This window comes from Pollicipes pollicipes, unplaced genomic scaffold, assembly GCF_011947565.3.
Source record: "Pollicipes pollicipes isolate AB1234 unplaced genomic scaffold, Ppol_2.1 Scaffold_4219;HRSCAF=4965_pilon_pilon_pilon, whole genome shotgun sequence".
NCBI classification, from domain to species: domain Eukaryota; kingdom Metazoa; phylum Arthropoda; class Thecostraca; order Pollicipedomorpha; family Pollicipedidae; genus Pollicipes; species Pollicipes pollicipes.
The window spans coordinates 18,245,043-18,265,200 of NW_023596448.1; the positions used below are offsets into that span (position 1 = coordinate 18,245,043).

At 52.5% G+C, this 20,158-nt stretch overlaps 1 protein-coding gene and 1 long non-coding RNA gene across 2 annotated transcripts; one reads left to right on the plus strand and one right to left on the minus strand.

Moving 5' to 3' along the window:
- Positions 1–1,235: 1,235 nt before the first annotated feature.
- LOC119096092 (uncharacterized) lies at positions 1,236–4,360 on the minus strand. The gene is made up of 3 exons (XR_005094006.1): positions 4,209–4,360; positions 1,983–2,103; positions 1,236–1,278 (listed from the first exon to the last, which is right to left on the minus strand). It is a non-coding gene; the product is annotated as an uncharacterized LOC119096092 (long non-coding RNA).
- A 523-nt stretch (positions 4,361–4,883) lies between these two features.
- LOC119096091 (enoyl-CoA hydratase, mitochondrial) lies at positions 4,884–17,971 on the plus strand. Its single transcript, XM_037218948.1, has 7 exons — positions 4,884–4,929; positions 9,087–9,284; positions 13,505–13,629; positions 14,072–14,177; positions 15,912–16,010; positions 16,942–17,061; positions 17,554–17,971. The coding sequence occupies exons 1-7, from the start codon at positions 4,920–4,922 to the stop codon at positions 17,685–17,687; spliced, it is 792 nt and encodes a 263-aa protein (XP_037074843.1). The 5' UTR covers positions 4,884–4,919; the 3' UTR covers positions 17,688–17,971.
- Positions 17,972–20,158: the final 2,187 nt, after the last annotated feature.

The window sequence follows — 20,158 nt, forward strand, 5'->3', positions numbered from 1 at the left end:
TGTCTCCTGTACACCTGTGCGCAGCGGCCCACGAGCGGACACTTGTTCCGCTCCTTTCGCGCCGACAGACGCCAGCGCACTCTTCGGCGTGATCTATGCCGTCGTCTCGTTTCCAACAGACCACCCAGTTCAAGCCAATATCAACTATCGACCCCTGGGACATCGCAGTGTGGTCGACAAATACACAGCGACAGCGGGGTCACCGGACTACTCGGGCGACGGGCGCCGGACCGGCCGCGCCGCACCCACCTGGGGCGCCCGGCGGCAGCGGCGGCTCGGCCGGCGGCAGCGGCGGCAGCGGCGGCAGCTGCGACGGCGGCGGCGGCGGAGGCGGCGGCGGTGGGGGCGGCGGCGGCGGCGGCGGGTCCGGCGGCAGCGGCGGCTGCGAGCCGGCGCCCTCCGCCGGCGGCGGCCGCGGCGGCCAGCCGGCCGGCCCGGCCGGCGGCGGCGGCGGTCCCCAGGGCGCGCCGCGCGACCCGAACCAGCCCGGCCCCGGCCGCGGCATCCGCGGCTGAGGGATCGAATGACGTCAGAGGCGTAGACGCCAGGCAACTGCCCTGCGGCGTCTGCAGCCGCGGGCCACCAGGCTGCGTGTGACGGCAAACAGTGACAGACGTTGGTGGGATAATACTGGGCAAATCAGGGCGCGCAATCACATGCTACGTTGGTGGAGTGCAATAACAGTAAACAAAAAACCAGTTGGAACCCCGCACTCGGCCTCTACATGGATTATATGAATATACAAATTTGAGATGAGCCTATAGATCTGACAGCACCGGGTCAGGAACTCCACCGGTGACGCGGTTCAAGACTGCGTCGGCTTCGATCATGTCAGCACAAATGGATTGGAAACGATACCGGTGTTTTTATATGGTGCACGCAATATTTTGTGTTAGAAAAGGCTTAGAACATTCAAATGGTAAGGATTAAGCAACACTTTTGCAGTGGGTGATCGGTCGAGGTCAAATTTGTAAATTGTGACATTACATAATTGTGACATAAACACACATCGGATTAGACTGTGTGCTAGATGTTGTGTGCTAGAAAATTCGAAATTCAATCTAGGAACAAGTCCGCGAACACAACACCAACGAGCTGCCTTTTCCGCAAACTCGACAGGGACCAGCAGCGCCGCAGGTCATCACCAGGTCAGGGCGGCCGCGCCGAGCGGTGCGCGAGACGCGAAGCTGACAGGACGGGCGAGTCCCCCCCCTCCCCCCCCCCCTCACCTGCCAGCCGGACCAGGCGCCGCCGAAACTCTGCCACGGCGGGAACCCGCTGGAACGGCAGGCCAGCAGACAACGAACGTCAGAAAGGCCAGCCGCACTCCCGACGAACCGAGCGCCCAGACAACGGAGGGGAGACAGGGGGCACGGCAAGCCACGGCCACGGAGACAGCCTGTGACACTGAGATGACGACTGGCAGTCCACCGAACAGAGCGCCGGGCGCTGGCACCCCTGCCACGGCCACGGAGACAGCCTGTGACACTGAGCTAACGGCTGGCAGTCCACCGAACAGAGCGCCGGGCGCTGGCACCCCTGTCACGGTTGTTACGACCTGCCACGTGACCTGTAATGGCACACCTCCTGGACTTTGGTCAAGGCTGGATCCAGGAAGCTGGCGCCTCTAGCGCACCCTGGCGTCTACATTCGATTGTGATCGAGACACATGTCTGGTTCCGATGGTCCAGGCGTCTGCTCCGCGACGTGCGACCGCAAGCAGTATCGCGAGCGAGCAGTGACGGAGTCCCGCACTGATGCCCTGCTTTCGTCCCACTCAACGCTGTCCCAGTCATGGTCACCGACCATCACCGACTCTGGCTTTGCCGACCGCTCTCCACAAGTACCGTCCTTGCTGTTCAGCGTGTGTCAAGTGCAAGTAAGCCCGCAGCGTGTGTGTAGTCATTCTAGACAACGGTCTCAGAATACAGCTGTGAGCTCTGCTGCCAATGTCAGTGACGTCACACGAGGCCGCCACTCACGGGACAGGGCCGTACGGCGCGCCGGTAGGCCCACTAAAGCCGCCCCAATCGGCACCCGCCTCCATCTGGGCCTCGTAGGCGCCGTCTTCCATCGTTCTGTTCACGCAGAACAAGGTCCCCTCTGCAGACAAACAAGCAGACAAGAGTTACACAAATACCAACTGTTCTTAAAGCTTATTTAGCAGGTAACAGAGCTGACTCTTGCAGTATGTCTTACCTTCACCTGCTCTTGCTCAAGTATATCCCAGTACGACCTGAGTAAATTATTCATTGGTGCAGAATACGGATGTGCAGTGTTTCTGAATGTAGTGCAGGTTGTTGGGGTCACATTGGGGTCAGTTAGACCAAGTCATATCAGCCCTTTTTGTTCAGTAACCCTAATTTTGCTACATGCTAAAAAGCTTGAGGCTTTTAGCACCAGACTGCATGGCTTGAGCTTGAATAGAAACCCACCCACAAACAATCACAAGACATATGGGCCAGGCAGCACAGTGACTTTGAAGGCATCAGTATTACATGCACATGTGCAAATTGTGCAAGTCCAATGCTGAGTAGCTGTATGGTTAATGAAGATAGAAATAAAATGAATAATGGTGGGAGCAGCCTCTAAGTAGAAACATATTGCATCACTGTTGGTACCACTCAAAATAGGCAGCAAGTCTTCACATTGGCCTATACTGCAAAGAGATAAGCTGGTTGTCCCATTTGAAGCAGACTGAAGCTGACCAGCAGCCCCTCCCAAGCATGCTGGGGCCTGGGCCACCACCTGTAGCAGACAAGGCCTCAAGTTATGTACTGGTTGCACTGGGTGTGGGCCCTCTGTCCCTTATTATGTTTTATACATTGTTAAGGGAACTGCAACCATACCTGGGCATAATGTTACCATGTCTGGCCACCTGCTTGTCACTAGACTGCAAAAATACATTATATGTGCAACATGTCAAGTGCAGTAGGAAGGTCCTAGCAACACCTGTAATGTATGTCCCAAAATAAATAAAAAATTGGTGCTTGGTGCAGGTCACCAGCTACAGAACATAGATGAAAATTGTATCCATGAACTGCACCATTGCAATAGTAATTTAAAGCATACACACTACAAATATATTTTTGACACAAATACAATTTGCAAGATCAGCAGAGTCTAGCCTGGCCCAAGTTTGGCACATGCAAGCACAATGTTTAGCACACTGATGTCCTGGTAAACATTAAACAATGTGGAGTTTTTTGCAGACTGCTGCTGTTACATTCAAAGAGAGTGTTAATTTGTAAGGGGTTTTGAAATAAAATAGCCATCTTCACGATCTTGCAGAGCTATTCACAATCCTGCCCCTCAGACCTAAGTTCCTCTGTCATGTCATGTCATTGGGGCTTTACAATGCACTCAGCTGCTGAGGCTATATGGCATCGCCTGCCTCTCACCCTGGCAGGAAGGGCAGGTACCACAGGAAATCAAACCCTGCACCACTGGGTTCCCAGATGCACAGTGGTTAATGCACACACATTAACAACTACACTACCAGCACCCCACCTGTGTCCCTCTAATTTCTGAGCTATGCACCTGTGAAAAGTGGAGGAAGGTATATCAGGGCAGGTGTTTCAAAGTCGGCATGGCCTTCATGACACCATGTTAGCACTATTTAAATCCTGCCATTCCATAAGATATGCAGCAATCATGGCCAAGCCAAAATCATAATTCATGACAATTTCATATCTGGCACTTATAAGAGTGATTTCCAGACATTACAGCAATCAATTGGCTCTCAATCAATGTTGTGCAAGGTATTAGAATATATTCCAACCATGAGCCATTGAGGAGCACATTAACTAAACAGAGCAGTATGCTACCTAGAGCAGTCTTCCACTTAATGAGTATACCATTAGTTATGTGAAATCATTCCATCATATCCAATGCCCAGGTACCCTTCAATATCGTCAGATGTGGAACATTCCCTTCAACTTAAGCTGCAGCAACAGCCATCCATATACCACATAACAAAATTGATGGACAACCCCTCCACTTTCTCCATTTACAAAGGCACTAGAATTAAAGAACAAATTAATTTTCAGCTGCCCACCAATAATAAATATTTCTTCAAACAGACACATAATCATAATTGATTGTTTTCAAAGCCAGCATGCTATTCCAGGTGAATTATGTGTTTAACAAACTGAAAACTGAGCCTGGATTCCACTTAAATAGCACCCACGAGGTTGCGCAACTCTTACCTTAGACTGAAGCCTTCGACACAGCAATGACCGTATATTCCTCGTCCCTCACTACGGGAAAGGTCCACAGCCCACACCCTGAAAAATTATTCTCCTATCACAATGAAAGTACGCACATACTAACCCCGAACAACTCGCCCCACGCCCTTACGAGACATAACACTGGAATACACAAATCGACGCAGCGCACTCTTTATGCCTCGTTTTCCAAGGATGCAAGAAAAGATGGAGTGACTAAACTGCATTCACAAAGAATCTTCCTGGCGTCACTGACAGCAACACTTCTAACAGACGAAAGACGAACATCCTTGTGTCCAGTTGTATAAGTCAACTGACCCCTGATGAAACGATTATTTTATAAGTTTTGAAGGGCAGACTCTGCTCAACTCTAGAACATTCGATTACCCTTTAGACAAATTTTGATTTTGCCCATTCACTGGCAGAAATTGAATCCGGAATCGATTCGCATGGTTTGTGCCGAAGCCAAACCATCTTTTTGGTTCCGCGTCATAAACAGCTATTCACTACATGATATGACTGCAAACCTTGGCGCCTATTACATGACCGGCCTTCCAAACGAACACCTGCGCCTGCACCACTCTTGTACACCTGGCAAATGAGCGAGGGGGAGCCGTCTCAGCCCAGACCGCGCGCCAGTCGCGAGGCTTAGGTGACGACGTTTTGGTGACCCGTGCATCACTCCACGCAGGCATGGCTGCAGGTCAGTGGGGATGATCAGCCTCGTGTTTTGGTTCTGCCTGACCGACATCGAGGACCTGACCGACATGCCGGCTCACGAGGCGTCTCGAGTTCACGTCGTTTTCCACGATCTAAATAACTTAGCGGCACATTGAGCCGCAATACGGTTTCAACCCTCCAAAAGAAAGGCCAGTCTTGAGATGATTTGTCAAAAGGCATGCTTTGAAAAATTTGAGGCACGCTGGATTATCCACTGGGTGATGCGTCAGACACCTTACTGTGCCCTCCCCCCCCCCCCCCCCCCTCCCCCCTCCCCGGTAGTGCTCGCTGGCATCTGCTCGCTGCTGGCATCCGGTGTCGGGCCGGGCGAATAGAACAGTTTCGAGCCTAAACCTCACGCTGTCGTCGGCGAAGCAAGTGCATCGGTGCGCTCCACTCACGCCGTGGCATTGACATCGACCGCTCCATGCGCTGTTAGGGTGAGGAGTCAGGCAACCACCCCTGGCGCCCAACGGCAGCCATGCGCTCTAGCCAGGTGCTCATCGGGGGCTCACCAACACCGACGACCGGCCAACATGACCCGAGCGCGTGGGCCGCGAGGCTCCAGGGCTACTGTCCAGCTGGCCCGATGACTCATCACGGACGCCGGCGAAACCAGCGGCTACAGACGTGCCGCGATAGTCGATCTCAGCCTTCCAGACGATGGCTGTGCGGCCGTTAATCTTGCCTCTGTGTGGAAACACAGTGGGTTCTTTTGACACGGGCGAGCCTGGTGCGGCGTAGCAAATCTGTCTCATTACAACGATGCAGTGGATGGAGGCAATGCCGCAATGCATTCATATCTTCCGATTAAAAATTCCGGTGAAACAAATCCGGGTACGTAACGAAGGGCCTAATTCTGGACACGGGACGGGTGAGCGTACGCACGAAGACATAACAGATGATCCCAACCGCGGAGGCATAACCAGTGAGTGTGTTGTGTGTTCCAGAGGCGTAACAGATGTGTGTAATTCCAGACAAAAACTGGCGTACGTGATTCCGAATATATAACGGATATATATATATATATATATATATATATTATGCACACATTCCGAGGATAAAACATGCCCGCGTGACTCCGTACACGGCGTGAGATTCGAATTCTGAAGATGTAATGAATGAGCCTGATTCATTCCGATGCCGTAACACGTGGGTCAAAGGTCAGAAGACGCAGCGGTCAAGTCCAATTCCAAAAACTTCAAGTGCAGATTTAAATCTCAAGAAGTAAGCAGTGGGTCAAACTCCCGATAAGAAATGCGTGGGACCGGTTCTAAGTGCATAGCCTGCCGACCTCATTCCAGAGAACAGCAGTGAACCCCATTTCAGAGAACAACAGATGAACCTCATTCCTGAGAACAACAGATGAACCTCATTCCGGAGACGTGAAATGGAAGTCAGATTTGGGAGTTGTAACGGATGGCATTAATAATTTCGAAGACATAGGCGGTGAAACCAATTCTGGAGACGTGGCGTGTGGGCCCTCAATTTGGTGACGCGATGTGACGTGTGGGCCCTCAATTTGGTGATGCGACGTGACGTGTGGGCCCTCAATTTGGTGACGCGACTTATGACGTTAACCGCGGGCCGCGTGAGTGTGACGTGTGAGGGTGCGTAGAATGTACCGTATTTTTTTAGATATACGGGTTGAACCCCATGGCGGAGTGGGAACAGATGGGCCTAATTCCGGAGCGTATCGGTCAAAAACAAATTCTGGAAAGGGAACAGCTGAGCCCGATTCTAGAGATGTAACGCGTGAGTCTTATTCCGAAGGCCTAATGTGCGGGCCTATTTCCCGTGACCTAGCCGTGCGTCCCATCCCCAAGACAGCGGAGATGAGCCGAATTTCTCAGGCGGCAAGGTAATGCAACACTCAGTGATTTCATACATGGACAAGGGCAACGATATGAGGATACATAATTGGGGGAAACCAGTTCCGAAAAGTAACGACTGAATCTAGTTCTGGAGATAGACTAGTAATCCCAATCCGCGAAACGATACGCAATGGATAACGTCATTTATGGACGCGTAACGGTCGGTCCAGTTCCCGGGAAGTAATGGCTGAGGTCAAGTGGGGAAACACGGCGCATTGGTGCTGTTCCGAGGTCGGGCTACTTCGGGGAATAATGATTTGGAGCACTGTATTATCAATGAGGTGCTAGCACGAGATAAAACATATTTTACAACTGTTATCTTTATAAATGGTGTTATTGTCCATGCAACGGTGTGCGTGTTCACTAACACTGCTCCAAACATTCTGCAGAACTCCTTATTACGCTGCTCTGTCCAAGACCAATGCAATGTAGAAATATAATGTAAATCCCAGCATGCTGCCCTGCACCGCACATTCAGACCTCGCTTTTGCATACGCTGAGACTGACGGAACTTTCCACTGCGACGGAACCACCAGACGTAGCTTTCCACTGTGACAGAGCCCCCAGAGTAGCTTTCCACTGCGAGGGAGCCTCCGGACATAACCGCCCATGGCCGTCGTTCACTCGCTTCAAATGGGGCCATTAAAGCGCTCACGAACCTCGACGACCAGCACGCTCCCCTCCCCCTCCCCAGATCGTCATACGCTGTACACGTGCATTGTGCGAAAGCCTTGCAACGTGACCTTGACAATGCCGCTTGCAGGCGTTGCTTGCTTGCCCGTGCACAACTTAAGTGCTGGGTACGTTGTAACGTTGGTTGGCTCATAAGAGAGTGTATGTATGAAACGACCTGTACCAAACACGTAAGGAGGTATTGGATATCAATTGGTTACATCTGTGTGTGTGTGTGTGTGTGTGTGTGTGTGTGTGTGTGTGTGTGTGTGTGTGTGTGTGTGTGTGTGTGTGTGTGTGTGTGTGTGTGTGTGCGTGTGCGTGTGTGGGGGGGGGGGGGGTTGTGGGTGGGTGTTTGCGTATGGGTGTGGGTGTGAGTGTGTGGGTGTGGGTGTGGGTGTGGGTGTGTGTATGTTTGTGGGTGCGGGTGTGGGTGTGGGTTTGCGTGTATGCGTCTTTCAGCACGAAACAAAAAGATAAAACCCTTTCGCACTGAGTTTTCGCAGGAAGATGCCAACATTGAGTTTCCAAGAAGCAATTTCTCATCATGAGACGTCACAGTTTTCAGATTCCTAAGTGGATTTTTGGGGACCGAATCTCTGTTTACACGCGCCCGGGTGGCCGGCTAGACACCCTTCGCTCGGGTGGGGGGAGGGTCAAGTTGACCCCCCTGAGATCTCGTAGGCTAAAAAAGCTAGAAACACCAAACTTACAGGGTGTGTTGACCTGTACGTGAACTCACTGAAGTCAAAGTCTCAGATTCCTAGGTCATGACTTTCAGGCCAAAAAGATCAAACAGGGTCAAGTTTCAGGTTGGTCTCCAAAGTGCCCCCAGGACCTAGATAACTGTTTCTAAGCAAAAGGTCTTATGCTCATTCAAGGTCAGTGACCTTCGTTGACCATTTGAAGGTGAGTGTGACTAAAGTCATGCAAGATTGCTTTGAGTTTTGCATTTGACTAAGCGACGAAGATTGCGCTAGGCAGTATGTTCTTAAAACAAAGTGTCGTCCTGGGTCATTTCAGGTCAATGACGTATTCTGACGTCTAAGAAGTCCATGGAAGATGTATTATGCGGTTCCTGCTATCAATAAATTCGAAATGAGCACCAGAAACTATCCCATACAGCAAGCCCTAGAGTAACGAAACAGGCTGTTTTTTACCTTGGTGTGACCTTTATGCCTGACCTTAGGTCAATACAATTTGCTCATTAAACTGTTGTGTTACCTAAAAAGCATATCAGAGATGTATGGCTTAGTCTAATACTCCGTTGTTAGATCAGATTAAAGGATTCCCTAGAATTACCTTGAAACCATGGCCTGACTTTGACCTGCCATAGGTCAGTGACCTTAGAAGGTACACCTAAATATTTGATGACACCCGATCCACTATTCATTTGTCTACAACATCAAAAAAATTGGTGCCGCTACACCGGGCCGTTCGGAAACCATTCTGGAAAAACCTTCGGGGGATAATTTGACCCCCACCTGAGCGCGCGTTAACTGCGTTGAGGACACTGCTAAGTCACATCATTCCGATGGATTAATGCATAGCGCGGCAAACCCCCTACAGCTCACTGGGCCGTCTCATCTGGCAGAGCCGGGGGCGATGATCCTGCTGGAGCGACACGGCGACGGAGCCGAGGTTGCCCTGGTGACCCTGAACCGCCCGCGGGCCAGGAACGCGCTCTGTGACCTGCTCATGACGCAGCTGGCCGATACGCTGGACCAGCTGGAGACTGATGACCGGGTCAGAGTGGTCGTCATCACCGGGCAGCCGGGCGTATTCGCCGCTGGTGAGTGGTCGGGTCCCGGGGTCAAGCGTCGCAAGTCCGGTCAGGAGGTCAGACGTCATGAATCGGGTTCAGGGGTCAAAGGTTGCGGCCGGGTCGGAAGGTGAGACGTCACAGGTCATGTCAGTACATCGAATGTCGTGATTCAGTACTGGTAGGATGTTGTAGCTCAGGGCAAAGGGCCAAGTGCTACGAGTCGGGTCAGGGATCAAGTATCAGCTGTGAACCAGCGACAGCCGTTCTGCATTCACATATTTCATTCTGCACACTGATCATGTAATGTTTGAGCCATTCAGAAACTGATTTGGGACAGATCTTATAATCCTTAATCACAGCACTCGCGCCGATGGACAATGTGCAATGCAAAATATAGATGTGATCAAGTCTGGCAACTCTGTTAGATTCCCTGATCAAGACGATCAAATTATCAAAAGCTTACTAATTATTCAAGGAAGCATGTTAATTAACCAATCCGTGCACAAATGTGTGCTGGGCTACTTAGGTATGAGAAAACAAGAACATTAAGAAGCCAACTAATCACGACGTCTTGATCGATATTAACAGTTGGTATCCCTTTTCATCCCGCACCCTCGCTGTCACTGTTCCGTGTCCAAGCTTGTCTCCTCCACGCTGGGCAGCTGCTCGTTGCATTTTGAGCCGCCGCCGTCTCCGGCCTGGCCCCTTGCATGCCTCTCCACGTCACGGTCCACCAGCTCCTCTGGGAATGGCATGCTCTCTCTCCTAAACCTCCTCGTCTCCGTCTCGGGGCACACACGCCGGCGCGCGAGCCCCGCCACGCGCCCCCGGGCTACGCCCACAGCCACCTCAACGAGAAACACGACCAACGCCGACCCCAGACCAACGTCCAGCACCATGAACGCCACGTTAAGGTCAGCAAGGGTCAGCGGGCGGAGCTGCGCCTCGACACCAGGCGCGTTGAGCAGCTCCTCCCGCATCCAGAACTCGACGAGGCCAGCCTGGAGAAGCCGCGACACAGCCGCGTCCAACAGCGGCTTGAAGCAAGCGCCGCGTCGGACTGGCCACGCCAGGCCCGTCTGGTAGAAACGTTCGCGCGCCAGGTAATAGCGGTGCGGGTCCGGTTGCGCGGCAATCGACTGGCGCAGCAGCGCCACCTCTTCGATGTAGGCCGTGTCAGCGCGCAGATCGTGCAGCCAGGCGCGCTCCTCCAACGCGAAGGTGGTCATCTTGGCGAAGAGGCGCGCGAGCGTGCTACGCCCGTCGCGGAACGTCTCCAGATACTGCACGACGGCGATCTCGTGAGCGGCCTTCACGAGAAGCGGCGAGTGCGCGAGCTCCTCGAGCGTGTCGATGGCGTCCGGGAAACGCGGCACGCTCAGCTGTGACGTCATCAGAGTCTGGTAGCAGATGGTGACGACCAGGCAGAAGAGCGACCAGCCGACCACCAGACAGCTGTTGGTGAGTCCGCGCGGGTCCAGCCACACCGGCTGGCCGACCAGGGATCCCACGGTGAAGGTGACGGTCCTCTCCAGTCGGCGCCGCCAGCTGCGCGTGCACACCATCCCCGGCGCCAGCGCGAACACGGCCGTCGCCAGCGCCAGCGCCAGCAGCAGCAATAGCCACGAAACGGCGTCAAACGGCTCGGCAATGATGAGCCAGCGCGGCAGCGCCTCCGACTTCACCAACGCGAACGACACGGGCTCCACGTGGAACGGGTACGTGTAGTCGACAACCTCACTGCGCTCGAGCGTCACCGAGATGTCGCCGACGGCGAGGTCCGCCTCGCCACGCACCACCATGCCGATAACGCCCGTCCAGGCGCCGCTGGCGTCGCGCGCGCCGAACAGACCTGTCATGCTCGACGGGCTCAGGAGCGAGTAGCTGAAGCCGTACAGCGCGGCCACTGCGTTCAGGATCTCCGCCTCGACGCCGGCAATGCGCGACGTGTCACCGCCGGGGAAGAACATGTAGGGCGTACGCGAGGCGGCCGTCGTGGTGACGCGCAGCCGCTGTCCGCGCAGGCGCACTTCATTCTCCACGGACAGCGCACGGGGGGAGATGTTGTAGCGGCTATCGAATGTCACCACCGGCCGCATGCGCTGGCGCACGCAGTCAATGCAAAAGCCGAGCACCTTGACGTCGCCGGCGGCGGTGAACATCACCGACGAGATGGTCTGCGCGTGGTCGTAGTTGACGAGCCTCGCCGCGAACGAGTCGCTGATGGGGCGCAGCGACTCCACCACAACCAGGCGGCGGCAGCGGCTGCCCCAGCGGTCCAGCCACTGCTCAGGCTCGCGCGGCTGCAGGTGGCGCCACTCGGCATCCTCCAGCCAGAAGATGCAGACGTCAGCGCTGCTATGGCGTGCGGCACGGTCAGGCAGAAGTGGTGCAACCGGGGTCAGCGCGCGCACGGAGCGTGCGCGCCTGTTGAGCCGACGCCAGAGCTCGGGCGAGCTGGCCGCCGCGCTGTGGACCACAACGACGTCACGCCGGCTAGCCAGGCGTGACAGGAGGAGATTCAGCCGGTCTCCGGTCGTCGCACCACCGCTCAGAGCCAGCAAACTTATCAGCGACGACAGCAGCAATCGGTCCCGCGCGGCGACCATGCTGCCGCCGGCTCCAACCGCCGCCCGAGGCGTACTGCCGCCGCCGGTCAGACGCTCCCTCCCCCCCTCCCCGCGAGGTGCGGCGTAGTTTGTTCGACCGCGGCGGGCAGGAGGGGCGGTGGAGCAGGATTATAGGGCGACATGCATCCCCCCCCCCCCAAGCGTGAACCGATTGGTCGAGAGTCGGGCGCAGCGAGTGGCGGCGTCAGGAACGCCCCGGGGCACAACAAAGCGTAGTAAAGGTTACTGTATGCGGTCTACACAAGGCGGTCTTCATGGGCAGCCGATTTTTGGGCCTGGGCTCCACCCACCGCGTCATTTTGTCAAATACAGCGCAGCGGTGGCCGTAATGGTAGTAATCGTCAGCAAATGAGCAGAGTGCATTATGCGATACAGATGTACGTGGGACTCGATATCTCTGGCTGCCTTGATCCCATGTTCGTCCCCCTTCCCCTCCAGTGGGGGCTTGAAATCAGTCAGAATGTCACCAAATCCCTCAATGCAGCCAAAACGCTTCCGTGTTGTATTAAACTGGTTTTCAGCAATCCATTGCGTTCTGTAAAGCTCCGCCTCCGAAAGCATAGATCCCTGACCACAAATTCGGCGCGCATTTGCGCGAATGTATCGCGAAGAATTTGCAAGATCGCTTTTCCATCAAATGTTTACGGTTGCACGGTTGTTTCAATGCATGCTATTTAGACCACGAAATATTAGCTAGAAATGCGTTGAATCTGCGTACGATGTACATAATCAAAGAACATGGCGGATATGAAATCTGTCGGAATCGCATGCACTGAGTGTAATTTGGAACGTGATCTCTCAACTAACTGTGCTTTGCGAGACCATTCCATGGCTGAGATCTTCAAAGCGCCCTTCGACCAAAGACTTGTTGCAGCTGCTTGCGATGCGCAGCATTTGAAACAGGTGCTTCGGTCTGGAGCTTTCATTCATGACCGCCTGTTTCATTCGTGGTCTGTGTACAGCTTCAGTGCGATGTTTTGGACATCACACCAGAAGCTGTCTGATCACTGTCATAACGCTATAAAACACAAACACCATCAAATAGCCAAAACTTCCGTTTGGCAAGCGTTCGATGGCATGTGTCATTGGGGCTTTACGACGCACTCAGCTGCTGAGGCTATATGGCGTCGCCTGCCTCTCACCCTGGCGGGAAGTGCGGGCACCGCGGGGAAGCGAACCCCTCTGGTTTCCCAGACGCGCAGCGGTTAACGCAGCCTCGTTAACCACTACACTGCCGGCACCCCTCGTTCGATGGTGAGTGACATATCAAGTCAAGTGTCATTTCAGCCTGAGTGTGATGCTCTTGCAACTCCGAGCTCCGGTAACATCTGGAGGTCATCTCGCCAGTCCTGCCCGTCCTCGTGTCGAGGAAGACGAGAGTAAGAATGCCCAAAGGAGACATCATAGGCCGCGCGGTAGATCCGTCAGCGCCTCATAGCTACATATAGCTACATAGCTAGCTACATATAGCTGCATGCATATAGCTACATAGCTAGCTACATATAGCTGCATGCATATATCTACATATAGCTAGCTACATATAGCTGCATAGCTACACATAGCAGAGCTACGTTTACCATAGCTCACCAAGAGTAATGTCGGCGTCTGTGACCTCAGGAGCGGACATCAAGGAAATGCTGCCGAAGGAGTTTCCCGCGGTGGTGCAGCCGCCGTTCCTGCAGCACTGGGACCGCCTGAGCCGCTGCCAGAAACCAGTCATCGCTGCTGTCAACGGCTATGCTGTAAGGCGGTAGGCTTCGGTCTCAATCCAACGACCATTTCTGGGCAAACTCAGTCGCGTGCGCGCTGTGAGCGACCTTGTACTCTTGAAACATTCCAACAGGACATGTCCGCCATTGAAGCGCTTTCGCGATACCATGTGCGACGTGACGCTGTAAAGTAGCGTCCCTACTGCCTAAACGTGCCCCCGGGATAACAGGCTCCACTGACCTAAACCAGCATTCCCTTTGTGCTGAAAATTGGAGGTGACATACTTCGAGCCACGTAAACTTTATCAGCTCAAGACACACCCGTGTCTCGTTATACATTCACCCCGGATTTCTGCTGAACGCGACGACCGCGCTCGAAGTAGGCATGACGTCGTAACCAGCAAGCTGCATGTCCTAAGCGGAATGACACCTGCGGCACGGCTGCAGTTCATGACGTCATACACGCTGCCTTCAGTTGGGTGGAGGCTGCGAGCTCGCCATGATGTGTGACGTCATCTACGCCAGCGATGAGGCAGTGTTCGGTCAGCCAGAAATAACCCTAGGAACGATCCCCGGCGCTGGTAAGTGCATACTTAATCGGCGGCTAGAATTACCAGCTGATAACAGATGAGTCGCTTGCATTCAACCATGTGCAGAACTGTGCCTACCCGACCGCCGACTCGAGATTTTCGGCTCGTTTGATCGTATCGTAGGACGTTGCATAGCCCGCAGCTCATGCCACGGGCTCAATGCGCTTGAAACATACTTTATTGGGGGATTGCGTCTCATTTTATTGGGGTTGTGCTGACTGTCTCACTGACGGTCAGGGCTATTTCGAGATGGGATGCCCCTATTACGCTCCACGTGGGACGCGGGAGTGGCGTGACAGGGACGCGAACCCAGGACCGACAGATTCAAAGTCGAGTGCCAACCACTACACCACCGCTGCCCCGAGTTCAAAGCAGTGCTGCCTCGTAGGCCGAAGCTGTCCGCAGCCTGGTTACCGGAGTGTCGGACATTCACATGTAAGCCGAAGCTGTCCGCAGCTTGGTTACCAGAGCGTCGGACACTCACATGTAAGCCGGAACTGTCCGCAGCCTGGTTACCAGAGCGTCGGACACTGAGTAATGTGCGTTAGGCATGAGCACCCTCATCCCAGGTATTCCGCATGTATGGTTTGTGTTCAACGACCAGTTGACCTAAAGGACCAAGCTGAAAGGCTAAAGATTCAATCAGTCCCACCTGGCCTGAAGGGCAAGGTCGAAATAGGAGCGTCCGTATTCATAGAACCTGGCATTACTCTTCGTAGGTGGTGCACCCGGGACCTTCGCACCAAGCTCTGTTTAGCAAAGTCGCCGGCCCAAAAGCTATTCGCGAATAAGTATATTAACCTTTAAACACAGATATAAAAAAGGACTTTATGTTAAAGCAGACTTGGGGCAATACACATACCAACAAAACCACGAGAAGGAAGCACAGTGGACACGTGGATGTGTCGTATGTCTTGAATGCGCCGCTAACTGTTCTATGTCGTTCTTGAACGAGTCCATTGCATGTCAGGTGCCTTGAGTCCATTGCCAAGAAATCGAAGGAGTTGCACGTTAATGCACCAAGCAGTTCGAATCGCCCGCCCCCAGGCCAACCGTGATACCACAGTAGAAACGACTGATGGAGTTTGAGAATGTGTCGAATGTGTCGAACAGGCTGCTACTTGAACTAAGTCGACTGTAAGGTACTGACTTGGCAACATGCTTCGTATTGGCAGCAGCCTGGAAAGAGTTTAGTGGAGCTGACCCTTGCGTTGAACGCGTCGAATGTGGTCATCAGTACCCGTATACAATCGAAATTTACACCCGACATATAACATGTTTGCTTATACAAATACGTTTATCTGCATGTGCGCGCGAAGGGCATACGCTCTACGCACCACATCTCCTATATGCTATACATGCATTAGCAAAACGTCTTTACCTTTTGGTGCCTGAACCCCTCTGGCAATGCCTTCATACTTAAGCATGGAGCCTTGGATCGGTGGGAACCTGCTAATAGTGCATTATAAATCTCAGCGCACCTCCTAAATGCATGATATTGCAAAGTTCCAAGTCAGTAGTTATAACTACTGCATCAATTGTGTATCATCATGTAAATGGCCGTCGACTATTTTATAGCATTCCCACTAGCAACATCTAGCAGCGCTGACCCATCTTCCACCCAAGCCAAGTGCGCTGATTGGCTGTGGCGCACTGTGACCCCGCGCGCGCGCCCCTTATTGGCTGCGGCGCACTCTAACCTCGCACGCGCGCCCCCTACCGCAGGTGGTACTCAGCGACTGTGCCGCACCGTCGGCCGACCTCTGGCCATGGAGATGTGTCTGACCGGCCGCAAACTTACCGCCGCTGAAGCACTCCAGGCGGGTATGTCTAGGTCTGGTTGTATAGCTAAACGTATGGGTCTGACTGTTTAACTGCATGTCTGGGCCTGATTGCATACCTAGACTTCTGGGTCTGACTGTAAGGCTAGCCGTCTGGGTCTGACTATATATCTAGACGTATCGGTCTGAGTATATAAATATATATATATATATATGTATATATACATATAATATATATGTATATATGTATATATGTAAACACATATATATATACATATGTATATATATACATATATATGTGTATATATATATATATATATATATATATATATATATATATATATAAAGGCGTCTAGGTCTGGCTGTACACCCACGCCTTATTGCACGGCTGCGTAGCTGAGACTGTGTGATTGGTGTGCATACATTTGGGCTTGTTCGCGCACTTGTGCCGAGTTGTAGGCGTGAGTTCGACGGCACATCATGTAATGTATAGAATATGTTCAGCTTGGACCTTAGTTCGGGTACAACAAGCGGCCGAACCGTAAGTTGCATCCTGCAGGTGCGCTTTATGTTCGCGTGGTTTTTTCCTCCAGTCATTTAGAAGGCAGAACGTACTCATTAAACGTACATACATTAGAAAGCAGGTGATAGCTACCATGACAGTATCGAAGACCGCATAAAAATAAAAGAATGCTCAGTAAGTACAACATCATGAAATGATCATATATATATATATATATATATATACATATATATATATATATATATATATATATATATACGGCTGTGCGCATTTGTACAGCCATTCAGTTTGCTTAAGACTAGCTGTGATGGCTTGGAAGTCACCGACGCACAATTAGTGTTGCAATGTCATCATACTCACATTAAAAAGCTGATTTCACGTTGCAACATACAAGAATGCTTGGATGGGAAGTCCAGCGTTCCGTTGACATAAGCATGCTGTGTTTTTCAAGGTTTGGTCGGTCGGGTTATTCCTGCTGAAAAGCTTCTTGAAGAAGCCTTGAAAACGGCTTCAAGGATTGCTGCAATGTCTCCTATAGCTACTGTGCTTTGCAAGAAAGCAGTAAATGCTGGTGAGTTTCTGACACGGCCATTCATGGCACAACGTCCAACGTCCAACACACATTTTCATCATTAAGGCCGCGTTCTTAATTTGATTTAGACAAACCATCATTGCCGAATATTCTGGTAGCATGACCTGAAAAACAGGCTGCAGTCTATTTTGCTTCTTTCTGGGGCTGCGATACACCAAATTTACGGAGCGTGGTATATGGGCCACCCAGCTGCCTTTCCGCATGAAAAACGCAAATATAAACAGACAGACATTTGTCCGAATGTAGCATCTTTCTTGGTTAAGCGAGCTTTTTATAATCGTGGTCTCGTGGTCATCGAAAATCGTGATCGTGATCATTGATCGTACCTTGAATATGGAGGCCCCCGATTTTTTGGCTTCCTTTGGAGACAGTTCATACTTAAGAAGATGCCACATTTGAATCTTTACTCACAATCTGCTACGGGTAAACACAAAATTGTACGAATCGAACGCGCGTATGTTTTCATTTCAGCTCACCAGACATCGCTGTCGGCGGGGCTGCAGTACGAGAGGGACCTGTTTTACGCCACGTTCGCAACGGAGGATCGGCGAACCGGCATGGACGCCTTTATACAGAAACAGGCGCCTGTGTTTACTGGGAAGTAGGCTGTCTGTGTGACATGGAAGCTCCTCGGACCTGAGGACGGATGCGACCCTCTGAGATTGAATTTGTCTACGAATTTCAGAATTCCTGAATATGGTGATACGTGGACCCGAGGAAATTTATAATTGTATGTATGAATGTAAAAAGGTACGTACACATAATCCATAGCCTGGAAGTCCCGTTTTTTAGTCATTAGCGTGCAGTTCACAGGAATGTGTTGGCGGAGGAGCCGTGACATTGGTAATGATCTAGACACAACATAAATAAAGCCTAGAGCTCAACTGCAGCCGGCTCGACAATGCTTGACGGAAGTGCTCGGGTGACGTCATGTCTCTGAGTGACGTCATGTCTCCTTGACAACAGTCCCTGGGTGGCGTCTTGTCTGCGACAGCTGGCGACAGACGTCACGCCTGTCAGTTCGCCGGACGGGGGCGTGCAATGTGCACCCTTTTCGGTGGGGGCAATATTTCAATCGCCGATGACACGTCTGACCTCTTCTTCTTCACATGCCCATGGACGAAGCGCATGGCGTGCCTCGGTCTGAGTAAGTGGCATACTGCTCACACGAAGAGCCAAGCGTCGCTGGTACTGCCCCTCTGACGTTGCGGCTTCTCACTCAGCCGTCCAGTCGGCGCCACAAAGCTCAAGGGATAGTCGGTCTTTGCTTAGATGTCTTATCGATCGTATCTAGGTGTTTCATCCTCGTACGACAATCACACGAGGAAGACGCCGGGGTCGGACGTCCATGCCGTCCATAGCGCGACTGACAATGAGGTGGTGATGAACGATGTTGCTCGGTGTGCCCCAGGAAGGGTCGCAGAGGTCGTGATGACCCGTGATGAGGTGGCCCAAGGTCGTCGCGAGCAAGTTCGCTGGGTTGACAGTAAGTGACAGAGTGATCTGCCTCAGCAGCAGATCATGCAGTGGCCTCCGATGGCGGCAGCCGTAGTGTTTGCTAGGCGGGAGCTTGCATGTATTCGAAAAAGAAGATTTGTTTCGAACATTTTGAGTGAATGGACTTTCGGAATCAGAGCTCGCGCTTAGCAGTGCTGGTGTTAGCCTTGGTCCCCACCCCTGATCGCGAAAGCCCAGGCCAACGACAAATTTGGTGGCGAAAGCTAATTTGGTGGCGAAAGTTTTGCGTGTTGCAATGTTCGGCACGGCCCGTCCTGCCTTCTGACATCACCTGACCTTCATCGTGGTCACCGTGACCGGCCGCGGGCCATCCCTATCACGCGCAAATGGCGCGCGCCTGAAGCGACCCGAACCCGCCGCGCCACGGGTGAGTGGATCGGAACACAAGCGCTCAAACTAACTGGACTATCGGAACAGACAATCGACAAATATCGACAAAAATTGGCAGACAAATATTGGTGGTAATGTATGCATGCGTGTATGTAAGCGCGTGGATATGACCCTGACAACAATAATGCGCATGCGTTTCTCTTCGACACATCAATTCATAGCATGCATTTTTGTCGCTCCACCACACAATGATAATTGCACAAATGTAACAGGACGGCCCAGTGATTAGCGCCTTCGGCTCCGACGTGGGGCTCGTGTTCGAACGCTACTTGCGGCATGGCCCCTGAGGGCTAAGATGACCTGTTCAGTCGGTAGCGCTCCATAAAAGCGTGTGCGACGATGTGAGTCGCATTCCATTTTCTACAAAAAGATTCGTTGTATTTTTTATTTTCCATTTTCTCTACGTCGCATTCCATTTTCTACAAAAAACCGACGGGACGGTACTGGAGAGTCATGCAGAGCAACAAACGAAATGATGACATACAGCTCATATTATCAGTGGGAAGATGAAGCCATATTAGCACTCACCTTGATCACAGGGGTTGTGAAGCAGGACTTCAAAGCGCCAAGCTGAGGGGAGCAGGGTTGCACCCATCGGCGGAGCGTTACGAACTCTCACAATCCTTTTACACGGCAAGACCCTCGCACAGTTCATTTTCCGCCAGGAAGGTGCAATGCGACTGGAATGAGTTGCGTGTTTACCGCGACGAGAACGGGGGTGGAACGCAAACACCGGGCCGGCGGTCTCACTGTGGAACGCCTCAGTCATGCTGACAGTCTCTCTGGCGAAGGAGATCATGTGCCATTGATAATCCCGGCGCTTCAGGAGCGGGCCATGGCATCCGCTGGCATGTGTAATGCAGTGACCGTGTGCACCAGCTGACAGGGCACAAACCTGACCGCATGTTCAGCTGGTGAAAATCCCATGGCTTACAGCTGTCGTCATGGCCTGGTGCTTCAAGGACTGCAGGCCAGCCGGGTCCGATCGTGCTCATCAGTCATGCCGTGGTGAGTGAATGGGTTGTCATCGCGCCCTGAAGCTCATCGAGCACTACCGCCTGGGTGCCGCAGTTGGAAATGACATCACAAATGGAAACATTTGGCTTGCCGATTGTAACGGTGACTTTTCTGATCCGGTCAGTGGTGTCGAAAAGCGCACATACTTCCT